Source organism: Phyllobates terribilis, unplaced genomic scaffold (assembly GCF_046119375.1).
Source record: "Phyllobates terribilis strain yellow unplaced genomic scaffold, ASM4611937v1 Scaffold_11__3_contigs__length_659146591, whole genome shotgun sequence".
Taxonomy (NCBI): domain Eukaryota; kingdom Metazoa; phylum Chordata; class Amphibia; order Anura; family Dendrobatidae; genus Phyllobates; species Phyllobates terribilis.
Window position 1 is genome coordinate 24,521,078 of NW_027362771.1, and position 18,713 is coordinate 24,539,790.

At 44.7% G+C, this 18,713-nt stretch overlaps 1 protein-coding gene across 1 annotated transcript in view; it reads left to right on the forward strand.

The window, feature by feature from the left end:
• Positions 1-13,426: 13,426 nt before the first annotated feature.
• The window catches only part of LOC141165496 (uncharacterized), a 29,407-nt gene continuing 24,120 nt past the window's right edge, over positions 13,427-18,713 (forward strand). The window contains exons 1-4 of the mRNA XM_073651127.1: positions 13,427-13,584; positions 14,108-14,145; positions 16,824-16,889; positions 18,027-18,095. Of these exons, the coding sequence (XP_073507228.1) occupies positions 13,542-13,584; positions 14,108-14,145; positions 16,824-16,889; positions 18,027-18,095 (216 nt within the window). The 5' untranslated portion in view covers positions 13,427-13,541. The remainder of the gene's footprint in view (positions 13,585-14,107; positions 14,146-16,823; positions 16,890-18,026; positions 18,096-18,713) is intronic.

The window sequence follows — 18,713 nt, forward strand, 5'->3', positions numbered from 1 at the left end:
CACTTCTTTTTCACCATTTGAAATGTCACTGCTAATCTCTGACGGGTACACTGAGAAGTCTGTTTTTGCTCCAATCTATCCACCCATTTATGGTTCGATTTCTTTGCCTGTGTGGATTGGATGGGTTGCTATCGACATATGGTGAGAGTTTCCTGTCAATAACATCTTTAGAAATATATTTGCCTAGAAAATTGATGACGTGATCAATACTTATTTCACCTGCATTATATCTATAATATAATCGTAGATGCATCACTCTGTCCGACGCCTTTATAGACTGCACAAGCGCGACACACCTGCGCAGTCTGGCTCCAGACAGAAGACCGCATCCAGCCATCCATTACAGGTAAGAGGAGTGTGTATGGCACCCCAGATCTCCGTATGCGTAGTCACTGAACGCATATGTGGCACCCTGCTATTACAGGTACCACAGGACCCAAAAGGGTGCATGGATGGACTTCTCCACAAGAGGCCCTCATTACATCACAGACACCTCCACCCTTCCACCTCATACCACCAGAGGGAGCCCTGTTAGGGATATATATACTGGAGGGTGGAGTTAGGCAGGGAGAGTGTACTGGCATGTCAAATTAGTGAAGAAGCAGCATGTGAGCTGCTGTGCTGAGGGCCAGCCAGGGTCTAAAGCACGTGCTGAAACCTTGGGGCCTAGAGCGGGGCCAGAGGCAAGGAGAAGAGTGAAAGGATTTATGGGGGCAGAGGAGCATCTTAGGCTCACCCCAGAACACAAGCCGGGCACCAGGTCCGCACCTACAGGGTCCTCTACGCCCAGTAGGAATAACCGGTATACCATGAGGATTCTAGACCCCTGGTCCACCTGAAGCTACAATCATTTAAAGAACTAGGAACCACGAAGGCCCCAGCATCCAGGGATAGTGGTAGCCAGAAGAAAGTTCTCCCCTGGCCCGGCTGGGCCACCTCTCACCTGCATCCCTTTCATCAACCTTGCCCTGGGTGCCCACTGTGGGGAGCAAAAACATCCCAGCTGCCATCCCATCACCCCCGGAGGTCTGCAGCAGTGCTGGTACCCATTACCAGGAGCCACAGGTGGCGTCACGAGACAAAACTGTTAACAAAAGCCCCCTTTTAAAGAGTGACCCCATGGTACGGGCCCGGGAGCCGACTGCCGTCACTTCCCAAGAAGGTAAAGGCTCGGGTACCGAGTCACCCATATTCCCCTGGGCGAGTCATCTCTTCCTGCCATCACGAACAGGATTTCGTGCCCGTTGCCACTGGGTACTGTGTGCCGTATTTGAACTGAGTTTGAACTTTGGTGAACATCGCCGCCATTACCGCTTCGACGCGCGGGAAGAAGAGGGGCGTAACCGCGGGAACCAGAGAGGCATGATCGTTAGTAGCGCGCGAAGCTCAAGCCCCGCCTCGCGCTCTGACGCAGCTCCAGGAAGCATCAGGTCCTGGAAGGAGACCGCCGTCTGCGGAGCTGTGGCCTTCCTGATAAAGCAAAGAAGGTAGGCTACGGTTTACTAGGGGGGCGCAACCATGGCCGACGACCGGCAAAACGCCGGAGCACAGGTTAACGCTCCTGATGCTCAATTCGCGCCCGGCGCTGCTCAGGCCGGAGCGGCCGCCCCACCAGCAGGGGTCATGTCTCCAGTGATACCCATGGCCCTGCCGTATGTCCATAGGGTGGTGGAGGAGAGCAAACCCTCGCCACCTAGAACTGATGACCTGGCTGGGCCAGCCTATTGTGGACAGGTGCTTCCCCGGAGGGAGCACCATTATTGAACTGCTGAAAAGTACTGTAAATAGTTACTCATAAGGGTATAAAGACTTGTAGGCTAAGGACTGTGAGCAGTGAAAAACTGTCCCTGTAAATAGTTGCGCTTAGTGCCCCCTATTGGTTTTATATTAAAAGACCACTGAACAAAAACCCGTTTGGCGTGGCCGAAGACGTGGTCCAACACCTGGATCACTTATGCCCTGCAGCCATGCCCAGGGCCTACGTTGAGGGTTTTCAGATGGGTCCCTCATGCTACTCATGTTGCATCTTCACCAGTGAGATGGACACCTGGTTATGGGACTCACTGTAACTTTGAAAAGCTGTTTGAAAATCTTCGATGTGTTATTGTTATTATAATTGTAATTGTTGTTGTTATCTGTTTACAGAAATTCTTCAGTCCAGGAGTACTGAGTTGTACTAGGGGGGAATGTGAGCTGCTGTGGTGAGGGCCAGCCAGGGCCTAAAGCACGTGCTGAAGCCTTGGGGCCTAGAGCAGGGCCGGAGGCAAGAAGAAGAGTGAGAGGAGTTATGTGGGCAGAGGAGCATCTTAGGCTCACCCCAGAACACAAGCGGGACACCGGGTCCGTGCCTACAGGGTCCTCTACACCCAGTAGGAATAACCGGTATACCAGGAGGATTCTAGACCCCTGGTCCACCTGAAGCTACAATCATTTAAAGAACTAGAAACCACGAAGGCCCCAGCATCCAGGGATAGTGGTAGCCAGAAGAAAGTTCTTACCACCAAGCATGCAGGTGAGGAGAGTGAAAGAGTACAGAAGTTAGGCCTAGTTTCAGGCTGGTCAGAAGCTTCAGAGAGAGAGGAAGAAACAGATCAGGAGGCCTTATACCCGCTCACTGGGGAGAGTCCAGAAGTGCACCCTTCCTATCAAGTACCCTGGACCGTACCTGCCGTCTACACCAGTAAAGGTACTGAAGCGAAGCCCCTGTGTGCGTGTCTGTTATTTTCCCCTGGCCCAGCTGGGCCACCTCTCACCTGCATCCCTGTCATCAACCCTGCCCCGGGGGCCCGCTCCACCTGTGGGGAGCAGAAACATCCCAGCTGCCATCCCATCACCCCCAGAGGTCTGCAGCAGCGCTGGTACCCATTACCAGGAGCCACAGGTGGCGTCACGAGACAAAACTGTTAACAAAACCCCCCTTTTAAAGAGTGACCCCAGGGTACGGGTCCGGGAGCCAACTGCCGTGACATCCCAAGAAGGTAAAGGCTCGGGTACCAAGTCCCCCATATTCCCCTGGGCGAGTCACATACTGCGATCTCCGGTGCCATACTTAAATACTTACCTGACCGGGAGGAGTGTTGCCGCGGTGCCTCTATTCGGTAAGGAGGCCGAGGAAGGAGTGCGGCGTCAGAATCAGCGCATATATATAGCGCTATCCGGCGCCATTTTACTGAAGACACATTTGCAGTGTGTCTTCAGCAAAATGGCGCTGGACAGCGCAGTATTGGCACGCGCGTACTCTGGCACCACACTCCTCCCCCAGCCTCCGGCAGAACGGGACACAGCGCTGTAGCACAGGGAAGAAAGGTGAGTATAAGTGTTTATTTTTTTGTGTATGTTCAGCGTGATAGGGATGAGGGATGAGGTACCATGCATGCCAGGATAGGGATGAGGGGGTGCCATGCATACCAGGATGAGGGATGGGGTACCATGCATATCAGGATAAGGATGAGGGGCCACCATGCATATCAGGATATGGATGAGGGGGTACCATGCATACCAGGATGAGGGATGGGGTACCATGCATACCAGGATAGGGATCACGGGTATCATACATACCAGGATAGGGATGAGGGGGTACCATGCATACCAGGATGAGGGATGGGGTACCATGCATACCAGGATAGGGATGAGGGGTGCCATGCATACCAGGATAGGGATGAGAGGGTACTATGCATACCATAATAGGGATTATAGGCCATGCATACCAGGATATGGATGATGGGGTACCATGCATACCAGGAAAGGGGTGAGGGGTGCAATGCATACCAGGATTGGTATGAGGCGTTACCATGCATACCAGGATAATGGGTGGGGTACCATGCATACCGGGATTGGGGATGAGGGGGTACCATGCATACCAGGATAAGGATGAGAGGTGCCATGCATAAAAGGAATGGGATGAGGGATGCCATGCATACCAGGATAGGGATGAGGGGTGCCATGCATAACAAGATAGGGATGAGGGGTGCCATGCATACCAGGATACGGATGAGTGAGAGGCCATGCATACCAGGATACGGATAAGGGGATACCATGCATACCAGGATAGGAATAAGGGGTGCCATGCATACCAGGATTGGGATGAGAGGTGCTATGCATACCATGATTGGGGATGAGGGGTGCCATGCATACCAGGATAGGGATGAGGGGTACCATACATACCAGGATAGGGATGAGGGGGACCATACATAGCAGGATTGGGGATGAGGGGTGCTATGCATACCAGGATAGGAATGAGGGGTGCCATGCATACCAGGATAGGGATGAGGGGGTACCATACATACCAGGATTGGGGATGAGGGGTGCCATGCATACCAGGATTGGGGATGAGGGGCACCATGCATACCAGGATAGGGATGAGTGGTACCAAACATACCAAGATTGGGGATGAGGGGTACCATACATACCAGGATTGGGGATGAGGGGTACCATGCATAGCAGGATAGGGATGAGGGAGTACCATGCATACCAGGAGTGGGGATAAGGGGTGCCATGAATACCAGGATTGGGGATGAGCGGTACCATTCATTTCAAGATGAGGTATCAGGGAGTACCATGCATACCAGGATTGGGAGATGAGGGGTGCCACGCATGCCAGGATGGGGATGAGGGGTACCATGCATACCAGGATGGCGATGAGGGGTGCCATACATACCAGGATTGGGGATGAGGTGTGCCATGCATACCAAGATAGGGATGATGAGGTACCATGCATACCAGGATAGGGATGAAGGGGGTACCATACATACCAGGATAGGGATGAGGGGTATCATACATACCGGAATACGGTTGAGGGGTACCATACATACCAGGATTGGGGATGAGGGGTGCCATACATACCAGGATTGTGGATGAAAGGTACCATGCAAACCAGGATAGGGATGAGTGGTGCCATGCATACCAGGATAGGGATGAGGGTGCCATGCATACCAGGATAGGGATGAGGGGTACCATACTTACTAGGAGTGGGGATAAGGGGTGCCATGCATACCAGGATTGGGGATGAGGGGTACCATTCATATCAAGATTAGAGATGAGGGGTACCATGCAAACCAGGATAGGGATGAGTGGTGCCATGCATACCAGGATAGGGATGAGGGTGCCATGCATACCAGGATAGGGATGAGGGGGTACCATACATACCAGGATTGGGGATAAGGGGTGCCATGCATACCAGGATTGGGGATGAGGGGCACCATGCATACCAGGATAGGGATGAGGGAGTACCATGCATATCAGGATATATATATAGTGAGGAAAATAAGTATTTGATACACTGCCAATTTTGCAAGTTTTCCCACCTACAAAGAATGGAGAAGTCTGTAATTTTTTTTGTAAGTACACTTCAACTCTGAGAAACAGAATCTTAAAAAGATCCAGAAAATCACATTGTATGATTTTTACACAATTAATTTTCATTTTATTGCATGACATAAGTACTTGATACAATAGAACTTAATATTTGGTACAGAAACTTTTGTTTGCAATTACAGAGGTGAGACGTTTCCTGAAGTTCTTGACCAAGTTTGCACACTCTGCAGGATGTCACTTCTCCCCCCATATAATGCCCCATGCAGGTTGTCACCTCTCCCCCCATATAATGCCCATGCAGGGTGTCACATTTCCCCTCTATATAATGCCCCATGCAGGATATCACCCCCCTTATAATACCCCACGCAGGATGTCCCTTTCCCCCCCATAAAATGCCCCATGTAGGATGTCCCTTTCCCCCCATATAATGCCCCATGCAGGATGTCCCTTGCCCCCACCATATAATGTGCCATGCAGGATATCACCCCCCTCTTTATAATGCCCCATGCAGGATGTCACCCCCATATAATGCCCCATGCAGGATGTCACCCCCCCATATAATGCCCCATTCAGGATGTCACCCCCCCATATAATGCCCCATGCCTCCATGCATAAAAAAAAATCAAATACTTCACTCCTCCTCACCTGCTGCTGCTGCTTAGTAGTGTTGAGCCACCCCCGTAGTGTTCGGTTCGGTTCGGTTCGTCGAACACCGGGATGTTCGAGGAACTGTTCGTCGAACTGTTCGTCGAACACCTTAGAACACCGTCGAACACCGTTAAAACCAATGGCAGGCAAACAAAAACACATAGAAACACATAGAAAACACCTTCAAAGGTGTCCAAAAGCTGACAAACTGCTCAGAAGACGCTTTCTTTAAAAAAGCCGGCCGGCAATTCAGCAGCGGCATACACAGGTACCCGACAATTTAGACAAGAAGGAATAGAGCCTCACACATAGATTAGATAGATAGAAACATGTCAGTCACATATATATGAAGCACAGTGACAGTGTTGCTTACTGTACTTGTCATTTAGTGTAAAGGATTTATTAAAAAATATAATAGTGTTTTCATGCACTGTCTCTTTAAAAAAGATTTGGGCGCCACATTTAAATAGCGGCCGCGACCAATCAGCGAGCTTGGCGCCAAATTTAAACAACGCTCTGCTGATTGGTCGCGGACCCCAGACGCGTCCAATCAGTGAGATTGGGGCCAAATTTAAACAACGCTCTGCTGATTGGTCGCGGACTCCAGCCGCGACCAATCAGCGAGATTGGCACCAAATTTAAACCCCGCTCTGCTAATTGGTCGCGGATGCCGGCCGCGACTAATCAGCATTATTGGCGCCAAATTTAAACACCGCTCTGCTGATTGATCGCGGTCGCCGTCCGCGACCAATCAGCAGTATTGGCGCCAAATTTAAACCCTGCTTGGCTTATTGGTCACGGTTGCCGGCCACGACAAATCAGCAGTATTGGCGCCAAATTTAAACCCCGCTCTGCTGATTGGTCACAGTTGCCGGCCGCGACCAATTAGCGATTTTGGCGCCAAATTTAAACCCCGCTCTGCTGATTGGTCGCGACCGCCGGCCGCGACTAATCAACATTGTTGCCGCCAAATTTAAACACCGCTCTGCTGAATGGTCGCGGTCGTGACCAATCACCATTATTGGCGCCAAATTTAAACACCACTTTGCTGATTGGTTGCGACGGCAACCAATCAGCATTATTGACGCAAAATGTAAACACCGCTTTGCTGATTGGTCGCGACCGCGACCAATCAGCATTATTGGCGCAAAATTTAAACCCCGCTCTGCTGATTAGTCGCAACCGCCGGCCGTGACCAATCAGCGATATAGTCGCCAAATTTCAACACCGCTTTGCTGATTGGTCGCGGTTGCTGGCCGCGACCAGTCAGCGATTTTGGCGCCAAATTTAAACACCGCTCTGCTGATTGCGTCGGGTCTGCCGCATACATATTCTAGAATACCCGATGCGTTAGAATCGGGCCACCATCTAGTTTCATGAAATAATTTAAAAAAAAATTGACGTGGGGCTTCGCCCTATATTTGTGTCCAGCCAGGTACAGCAGGCAGGAACGGGCTGCCCCCAACCACCAGCTGCCTATTTGTACCTGGCCGGACACAACAATATAGGGAAGCCCTTTTTTTCTTAATTATTTCATGAATTTCATGAAATAATTAAAAAAAAAAATACGTGGGGCTTCGCCCTATTTTTGTGTCCAGCCAGATACAACTAGGCAGCTGGGGGCTGGAATCTGCAGCGCAGGGAGGCCCAAGCTTTCTGGGTCCCCCCCGCTGCAAAATGCAGTCCGCAGCCACCCCGGAAAATGGCGCATTCATAGAAGCGCCATCTTCTGGCGCTGTACCCAACTCATCCAGGGCCCTGGTGCGGTGGCTCACTGGGTAATAAAGGGGTTAGGGCCAGCTTGGCATTATCAGCTGGCCCTAAGCCCGAAATTCATGGGGTCACGCCAATATTAGACATGACCGCCATGAATTTCTAGTAAAGTATTTAAAAAAACCACAAACAACCAGAAAAAAGTCCTTTAATTGAAATAAACACACAATTCTTTATTGTTCTAAATTAAACCATACTTACCGTCACGCCCATTCCAGCTGAAGCCAATGTCTTCTGCAATAAAAGTAAAATAATTAAGCAACCTCATCCTTACCTTTCCATGGTTCCCACGACAGCTTCAGCTCTGCTACATCGAGATGACAGGCTGGACCGCAGCAGAACGCTGCCATCCAGCCTGTGATCCCGAAGACACTGAGAAGCGCAGGCATGCTTGCGCTCTGCAGTGTCTGGCTGTGACGGCATAAAGATGAGACGAGTTCATGTCCAATGAACTCGGCGCACCTCATGCACGTCACTGACAGCGTGCGAGAATTCTCCTGCACTCAGCACTTCAGCGTGAGAATTCTCCCACGCTGTCAGTGAAGTGCATGAGATGAGCTCATTCATGTCCAATGAACTCAGCTGACCTCATGTACGTCACTGACAGCGTGGGAGAATTCTCACGCTGAAGTGCTGAGTGCAGGAGAATTCTCCCACGCTGTCAGTGACGTGCATGAGGTGCGCCGAGTTCATTGGACATGAACTCGGCTCATCTGGATGCCGTCACAGCCAGACACTGCAGAGCGCAAGCATGCCTGCGCTTCTCAGTGTCTGCGGGATGACAGGCTGGATGGCAGCGTTCTGCTGCGGTCCAGCCTGTCATCTCGATGTAGCAGAGCTGAAGCTGTCGTGGGAACCATGGAAAGGTAAGGATGAGGTTGCTTTATTATTTTTCTTTTATTGCAGGAGATCGTTGGCTTCAGCTGGAATGGGCGTGACGGTAAGTATGGTTTAATTTAGAACAATAAAGGATTGTGTCTTTATTTCAATTAAAGGACTTTATTCTGGGTGTTTGTGTTTTTTTTAACTTTGACTATGGGGTTAGTAATGGGGGTGTCTTATAGACGCCTCTCCATTACTAACCTGGGCTTGATGTCAGCTGGCATTATAAGCTGACATCAACCCCAACCCTATTACCCCCTGCCACCGCACCAGGGCAGCGTGGAAGAGCGAGGCTAAGTGCCAGAATTGGCGCATCCTATGAATGCGCCATTTCTGGGGCGGCTGACGGCTGGTGTTTCTAGCCTGGGAGGGGGCCAATATTCATGGCTCCCTTCCTGGGCTATTAATATCAGCCCCCAGCTGTCTGCCTAGCCTTTGCTAGCTATTAAATTAGGGGGGACCCCACGTCATTTTTTTGGGGGGGTCCCCCATTTTAATAGCTAGTAAAGGCTATGTATTCAGCTGGGGGCTGATATTAGTAGCCTGGGAAGCTCCGTGGGTATTACCCCCTTCCCAGGCTTCAAACATCTGCCCCAGCCGTCTGCTTAACCTCCGCTAGAGCCTAAAATTAAGGGGAACCCCACGCCAATTTTTTTAATAATAAATCCTTTATTTTAATACTAAATGACAAGTACAGTAACCAACACTATCATTGTACTTCATATATATGTGACTGACATGTTTCTATCTATCTAATCTATGTGTGAAGCTCTATTCTGTCTGTTATAAATTGTCGGGTACAGATGCTGAATTGCCGGCCGGCTTTCTTAAAGAGACGGTGCATGAAAACACTATTATTTTTTTTAATAAATCCTTTACACTAAATGACAAGTACAGTAAGCAACACTGTCACTGTACTTCATATATATGTGACTGACATGTTTCTATCTATCTAATCTATGTGTGATTCTCTATACCTTCTATTCTAAATTGTTGGGTACAGATGCTGAATTGCCGGCCGGCTTTTTTAAAGAGACGGTGCATGAAAACACTATTATTTTTTTTAATAAATCCTTTACACTAAATGACAAGTACAGTAATCAACACTGTCACTGTACTTCATATATATGTGACTGACATGTTTCTATCTATCTAATCGATGTGTGAAGCTCTATTCTGTCTGTTATAAATTGTCGGGTACCCTGCTGAATTGCCGGCCGGCTTTTTTAAAGAGACGGTGCATGAAAACACTATTATTTTTTTTGATAAATCCTTTACGCTAAATGACAAGTACAGTAAGCAGCACTTTCACTGTACTTCGTATATATGTGGCTGACATGTTTATATCTATCTAATCTATGTGTGAAGCTCTATTCTTTCGGTTCTAAATTGTCGGGTACCGGTGTATGCCGCTGCTGAATTGCCGGCTTTTCATGTTTCACTGTTGGCACTGTTCCCATCGATTTGGGCAATCACTGTAATGCCACAACCACCATGGCTGTGGCATTACAGTGAGTGGCAGACAATCCCTGCATGATTGGTGCTCTAAATAGCGGCAGACATGCAGGACAAGCTTTTGGTGCACGAACAGTTATCGAACATAACCTCGAACAGCCGAATTTTTTGCAAATCGTTCGGGTTCGTCGAACAACTTGAACACCGCCCAAAACAGCTCGAATTTGAGATTGGCGAACAGTTCTAGTCGAACACCGCTCATCTCTACTGCTTAGGTCCGGACTCCAGTGTCGCCGGCATCTTCTCGCTCTGTGCTGCCTGTGACGGCTCAGGGGAGGGCGCGGTGGAAAGACGTCACCACACCCTCTGACCTGAGACATCACAGGGACGGCACAGCAGAAAGACAGAGGATCTGCGGAGGCATGGGGAGAGGTAAGTATCCAGCTGTCGGGGTCCTGAGCAATCGGGGAAGGAGGCGGGCGCTGGCACTGTTCTCATCTGCCCATAGCCCGGCGGGGTGCCCGACCGCGAGTGGGCCCCCCACCTGCTCAGGGCCCCGACACTTGCCTCGGTGTGCCTGGTGCTGACGTCGGCCCTGCCAGCTCTCTTCAAGTCATTGACCAGGTCCTCAAGTGTAGTTCTGGGCTGATTCCTGACCTTTCTCAGAATCCTACTTACCCCATGAGGCGAGATCTTGCATGGAACCCCAGCCTAAGGAAGATTGACAGTCATATTGTGTTTCTTCCATTTTCTAATAATTGTGCCAACAGCTGTTGCCTTCTCACCAAGCTGCTTGCCAATTGTTCTATAGCCCATCCCAGTCTTGTGCTAAGGTCTGCAATAGTCCTGTCCTTAGGCAGCTCTTTGGTCTCGGCCAAGGTGTAGACGTTGGAGTGTGATTGATTGAGTGTGTGGACAGGTGTCTTTTATACAGGTAATGAGATCAAACAGGTGCAATTAATACAGGTAATGAGTGCAGAGTAGGAAGGCTTCTTAAAAAAAGACTAACAGGTTTGTGAGAGCCAGAATTCTTGCTGGTTGGCAGGTCTTCAAATACTTATTTCATGCAATAACATGCAATTTCATTATTTAAAAATCATAGAATGTGATTTTATGGTTTTTATCCTTAGATTCTGTTTCTCATCGTTGAAATGTACCTACAATAAAAATTACTGACCTCTCCGTTCTTTGTAGGCGGGAAAACTTGCAAAACTGGCAGTGTATCAAATACTTATTTTCCCCACAGTATGTATGTATGTACAGTTATATGAAAAAGTTTGGGCACCCTTATTAATCTTAAGCTTAATGTTTTTTAAAAATTGGTGTTTTTGCAACAGCTATTTCAGTTTGATATATGTAATAACTGTTGGACACAGTAATGTTTCTGCCTTGAAATGAGGTTTATTGTACTAACAGAAAATGTGCAATCTGCATTCAAACAAAATTTGACAGGTGCATAAGTATGGGCACCTCACCAGAAAAGTGACATTAATATTTAGTACATCCTCCTTTTGTAAAAATAACAGCCTCTAGTCGCTTCCTGTAGCTTTGAATGATTTCCTGGATCCTGGATGAAGGTATTTTTGACCATTCCTCTTTACAAAACAATTCCAGTTCAGTTAAGTTTGATGGTCGCCGAGCATGGACAGCCCTCTTCAAATGATCCCACAGATGTTCAATGATATTCAGGTCTGGGGACTGGGATGGCCATTCCAGAACATTGTAATTGTTCCTCTGCTTGAATGCCTGAGTAGATTTGGAGTGGTGTTTTGGATCATTGTCTTGCTGAAAGATCCATCCCCTGCGTAACTTCAACTTTGTCACTGATTCTTGAACATTATTGTCAAGAATCTGCTGATACTGAGTGGAATCCATGCGTCCCTCAACTTTAACAAGATTCCCGGTGCCGGCATTGGCCACACAGCCCCAAAGCATGATGGAACCTCCACCAGATTTTACTGTGGGTAGCAAGTGTTTTTCTTGGAATGCTGTGTTTTTTTGCCGCCATCCATAACGCCTTTTTGTATGACCAAACAATTCAATCTTGGTTTCATCAGTCCACAGGACCTTCTTCCAAAAAGAAATTGGCTTCTCCACGTGTGCTTTTGCATACCTCAGCCGACTCTGTTTGTGGCGTGCTTGCAGAAACGGCTTCTTTCGCATCACTCTCCCATATAGCTTCTCCTTGTGCAAAGTGCGTTGCATAATTGACCGATGCACAGTGACACCATCTGCAGCAAGTTGATGCTGCAGCTCTCTGGAGGTGGTCTGAGGATTGTCCTTGACTGATCTCACCATTCTTCTTCTCTGCCTTTCTGATGTTTTTCTTGGCCTGCCACTTCTGGCCGAAACAAGAACTGTCCCTGTGTACTTCCATTTCCTTACTATGTTCCTCACTATGGGAACTGACAGGTTAAATCTCTGAGACAGCTTTTTGTATCCTTCCCCTGAACAACTATGTTGAATAATCTTTGTTTTCAGACCATTTGACAGTTGTTTTGAGGAGCCCATAATGCCACTCTTCAGAGGAGATTCAAACAGGAGAACAACTTGCAAGTGGCCACTTTAAGTAGCTTTTCTCATGATTGCATACACCTGGCTATGAAGTTAAAAGCTCAATGAGGTTACAAAACCAAAAAAAGTGCTTTAGTAAGTCAGTAAAAAGTAGGTAGGAGTATTTAAAACAAGAAAATGATAAGGGTGCCCATACTTATGCACCTGTCAAATTTTGTTTGAATGCAGATTGCACATTTTCTTTTAGTACAATAAACCTCATTTCAAGGCAGAAACATTACTGTGTCCAACAGTTATTACATATATCAAACTGAAATAGCTGTTGCAAAAACACCAATTTTTGTAAAACATTAAGCTTAAGATTAATAGGGTGCCCACACTTTTTCATATAACTGTATATATAGTTACACACTAAGTGTCAACAAATATATATTCGTGTAGAATTGAATTCTATGAGAATATTACAAAAGTCCTCATTTGCCCAAAATTTTGGATTATTTGTAATTCAGTTATTCAGCAAAATGGTGACCAGCTGTTTGCTAAACCGTAAAAAAACTGTGAAAAAAATCTGTAAATTAGTCGAAACTTCACTTCAATTATTTTGAGGTAAAGAAGGATTCAAAAAGAAATGCCATATATTATCGAGACAGTATAACTTTAAAATCAGTATGGAAAAAAGTCCAGGAATGCAATTCAACCATTAAGGTAAATACACACAGGAAACATAGTAATCTTCTAATCGCTGACAAAAAGATCTGCTATGCTACATTTAAAGCAAATCATACAAGTGTAATGACTATTTTTGATTTTATGCCAAACAGTTGACAATGGAAATAGGAGGAGCCACTAATCCACAGTGACAATATCAGAGTATATAATGGGATTTGTGGAAGTAGTAATCTTCAGATATTTGGTTTGGTATTCATTTCAGAAACCTGTAACCACTAATCTCAGCCATGAAGATAGCATTCGCCTTCCTGCTCCTGGGCATCTGCCTTGGTAAGACATTCTGTTGCTACAATATTTGTACTTTTAAAAGAAAACAATTCATTGCCACCAACGGTCTAGGAATTGTATATCTGTATATAAATATATATATATTTTTTTTTTTTGCTAAACACATACAGGCAATATCAATATATATTGTAGTCATTATGGTGACTATAAAGAAGCTATTATTTGTGCCAGATATGATGGTAGATAGATAAGGCTCCGCTTGCAATCAAAAGGTGCATGTAGGCGTATAGCCAAACAGGGTAAAGATGTCACCTCCAGGCTAATGCTGACGGCAAAGCTGTGTGTACAGACCCACTTAAAAAGAAAAATACATTTTTATCTGACATGCCTTTGCACATAAAACAATATACAGTAAAAACAGCCATACATGTGATTATATATGTGAAAATATATTTCTAACGTGTATCATTGTGTAGACATTTCATAAGCGCAGTATGAACTTTCCATTCCACAAACACAAACAATGCATTGACATTCAATTCAAATACATATTGTTATTTTTCAGTTCCCAGTAATGCAAATTTTGGAAAAAGGAAAATGTTGGTAAGGAATATTTATTTTGTGTATATTAAATAGTAGTGCATTTTTCTGAACAATAGGCACAATCATATAGTGTAAATAGGTAACCAGAGACGGTCATGACAGTCCAACAAGTCGTTAAACCCAGTTTAGTGGTAGTTGAAATCAATGTGGTTCCATTACCTATTCTGAGTAGTAGTGGAAATGCTACATATATGCAAGCTACCAGGCCCCCACATACTGATTGAGAAGTCAAAGAAAAGCTTTTTACTTTATAACTCTTTGTAGGTTATGCGCACACAACTAGGGAAGAGCGGTCCTGTGGAAGTTTAGGTTCTGGTACCCAACTCGAACTTTAATCCAAAGTTTGGGTCAGGTACCAGAACTGTACCTGAGCTTAAACCAAAACCAGAACCCCATTGAAAATTATGGGGACCCAAACTTTAGAGCTGGAAAATTTTCCTCTTTCTCTCTCTCACCAGACTTCCCCCAGAACTTCGAACATTGCAATGGACTTCTGAGACAAGTCCTTGTATGTCAATTAGCACAGGACACAAACTGTCTGGTACAAACCCCAAACTTTCAGGTTCGGGTTTGCTCATCTCAACACACAACGTCTTTTAGACACCAACATACCTGTCTGAGTTTTGCTACAGGAAGATATTTCAAGAAAAGGCCCAGGGTGATGTTACTCTTTTTGGCTTTTATGTATCATCTGTTGAGTCTGAAGAATGAACCAGTCACTTCTTCTTTTAACCGCTTCATATCTTTACAAACATGAAGCAGTTAAAAGGTTTTTTTTCATTGCAGTGCAGGTTCATTTTTATTGTGCTTTAATGAGCTCTTCATCACATCATTACATACCTTACTCACTGCTTCTTATACTAAAGGAGAGTTAAAGGGAACCTGTCACATCAGATATAGGGTTAATTAATAGTTTTACAAAGGTGCCCAGCCACAGAGAATAAAGTTGAATTTCTAAAAAAAAATCATTAGTGCTTGAACTGCTTTCATCGGTGACGTAAAGTAAAAATTGCATAGTAAGCTCTATCTATGTTTGAGTAATAACCAATAAGGCCCACATTACAGATCCTAAATAGGTTGTCATCCTGCATTTATGCAAATCTATCCAGCTATTCAATGCTGCCAGGACATTGACTGGCCCATTGCACTACTAGGGTATGTTCAGATGGAGGTTTTTTTTTGCTGCATTTTTTTAAATTTTGCATGAAAAACATATACTATGGCCATAAAACTGCAGTGAAAATTGCATGCATTATGCGGTAAAATCACTGAAAATATTGACATGCAATGCTTTTGAAAACATACAACAGGTCAAAAACGCAAGAAAAAGTTTCCAAAATGTAATTCATTTTGCTGTTACTGTAAAGCATTATGTTTCTTTCACATGAGAAAAAAAACATAAGAAAAAAAGCAAAACCACAAGCTATGGGCTGATTCATCATTGCATTTCCGTCAATTTTTTGATGTGAAAACCTTTCATTTAGTGACTTTTTGGTTTGCAAAATATTTAGTAAACGATTTGTGCTTTTTGTCAAGTTGTCAAGTTGTTTTTTGTGGTTTCTTTTACGTCAATGTGGAATTTCCAGATGTTTCCAGGCAGATTCATGAAATGTGACATTTTAAAAAAGTTGCAAAATTTGGAGCAACTTCTTCTCACAAATACTTTTATGTGCGTCGGTTATTTTACAGCATTCATTGCGCCATTTTGCAAAAACGTGCAACTTTTCCTGCTAAAGAGTCGTAAATCCAGTTAAAGACAAAGGAAATGACAATTTTGGGCTTTGCGCAAAGTTCAAGAATTGCATGCGCTATCTTCATTAAATTGGCATAAAAAATCAGTGAAAACCTCAAATCAAAAAAGAAAAACAACTCAAATGATGAATCAGGCCCTGTTTGTGAACAGATCAGACATTTTTTTAAAATAAAAGTTATATGTTGTTATATTTTTTTGCTTTTACTTACATTTTTTATTTTTTTGAATTCAACAATTTTATTACCTTAGCCATATTCCTAACCCGAAGTATAACCATAAACCTAAACCTAACCTTAAACCAATCCCTAACCTAGGAATAGAAAAAAAGGCAGACATATAAAAACTGATCTTAGGAATGAATGAAGACCGTATTTAACCATGTGAACTGCACTATTCTATACTCTCGTCATTCATTATGTGCTAATCTTCTGTTCTCTTTAGCTGCTTATGCAGAGCGCAGACGTGGAGTTGAGTTTGTCATCAGTTTCAGAGCTCTACTTAGGCAGCGACTGAGCTTACAAAGCCATGTCATTTTACTGAGCTTTGTCATTTTGGTCGCTTAGTATGTAAAGCACAGCAGGCAATGACAAACTCATTGTTACACGCTATATGAACTGCTCCACATATGCTCACTCCTATGTTCTGGAGCCTGGGGCAACACCCTTAGCACTACCTCCCCCTATGATACGCCATTAAGCTCAGTTTAATAGAGGTGAATGGTGCTGTGCTACAATACCATAGACAACTTGTGGAAAAGCATGAAGGTGTTTAGGAAAAAGGAGCTGTATATTTATAGAATTAATACTATTGATAAAAGACAAATGTCCATCAAGTATAACACGTTTGCTTGAGGTTTTTGATTTAAAGAAAGGAAACACAAAAAATAATTCTTATTTTAATCAAAGTATGTTTCTTTGTTATGCAGAAAACTGAAGGTCTTGCTCATGGCCGCATGATGGCATTGATTTTGAAGAGATGGAATATAATGGAGGTACTGAATATATATAAATATTTACATTGATGCACATTTGCATCTAATCCAGACTTATTAAAGGGGTTGTCCACTACTCTGACAACCCCTTCTTCATCCCTATGTTTCCCCACAGTAAAATAATAACACCTATATTCACCACCGGAGACGGCACCATTCCAGCGGCATCGGCATTGGCCCTCCCGGGGCTCATGTGACATTGTTATGTCACGCAATCCCTGTGGCCAATCTGCTCTGGCTTCACTCTCCCCTCCTTCACATAAATCAGACATCTGGAGGAAGTGAGAGAGCATATGGAGCTCTCACTTCCTGCGGACTTCAGTTATGAGAGAGGAGAGTAAAGCCACCGATGATTGGCTGCAGATCCCTTCCATAACAGCCAGTGTCAATGCCACTGGAACATCGCCAGCACCAGAGGTGAGTTAAAGCTGTTATTATTTTACTGTGAAGAAACATAGGGATTGAGAAGGGGTTGCTGAGTAGTGAACGACCTCTTTAAGCCATTGTTCTACACTTCTCAATTGTACATCTACAAAAAATACATTAATAAATTCTGATGCCCTTTTTACATTCAGTGGTAAAAGTAACTCACTATTTATGTATCCTGTATCAATCTGGTAATTATAATAATATAACTTTACTGATTTATTCTGATAATGTGACAATATTAAAGAAACAATGAATTTAGATAATACACAAGGAAATCAAAAATAACAATTGCTCTCTTAATCATATCTTTTCTCATGTGGAAATTCAAACTGAAAAATATAAAAATATTCTCTGTGTCCCAAGAGAGCCAACATTTCCCCTTTGTATCCTTTCTATAATGTGTCTGGCTATAAGACAACTTTCTACAGCAGAAGCCTTCCCTTGCAGCACTATCTACAAAACATTAAAATAAACATTAAGCCCAAATTTTTAGCCGTTTACCAGACAAAAATGGTAAAGATCAGAAAAAAATACTCTTGATGTTCTCGGCCCCTTTTCTCCTAGTCCATTTTCTCCACTATCTATGCCATGTACATACCTGCTGTTCCAGCTGATTCCTCAACTATGACTTTAACCCAACTCTGATGTGCACATGATGTCTAACATCAATCACAAATATTATTTTCCACTTTTTTTCCTATTTCCTAGAATTGTCGCAATGAAGAGGAACGATTCTGCATGCAGAAGGCCATTGTGAAAGATCTTTGCTTTGTGATAGTAAGCTATTTAAAGCAATATACAGCAATGTTTTGCATATATAATGATATCGCATCAGCGATAATCTGTTATGTGGTTTTCATCCCAGCTCAGTTGCTTTCATGCATTTTGAACCATTTCTTTATGAACATTAGTGGCGTTTGACTTTAAGCCTGACCAGAGGATCAGAGCTTGCTCTTTTCTGCATACATGATGTCTCCCCTGTATGAAGGACTTCCTATTGGAAACTACAGGATATTGCTGAAACTATCAAAACTCTCCCAACAGCTCTCAGACACCTCTGCTTTCAACCAGACTCATCCTCCTTGTCCTTTCTCTGCTATGAAAACTGTGTGCTAAGAGTGCATTGTATCTTGATACAACTTTACACTGCTGCACTCTGCCTACTGCTTGTGATTTATAGATTTCTCCCTGTCAGCTCTTACAAGCAGGAGGCAGATGAGAGAAGCGTACTTAGTACACGGATGACTTTTCATTGTGAATCACAGTGATATTACCATCATCAATTACTGCTACCCTTAGAAAGGACCTAGATTAGTAAGTGCAATGTGATGAGACTCTGAACCCTCTGCCTCTGAACAGCCAGGTTCACAATGGACAGTGCAGAGCTGCACATGA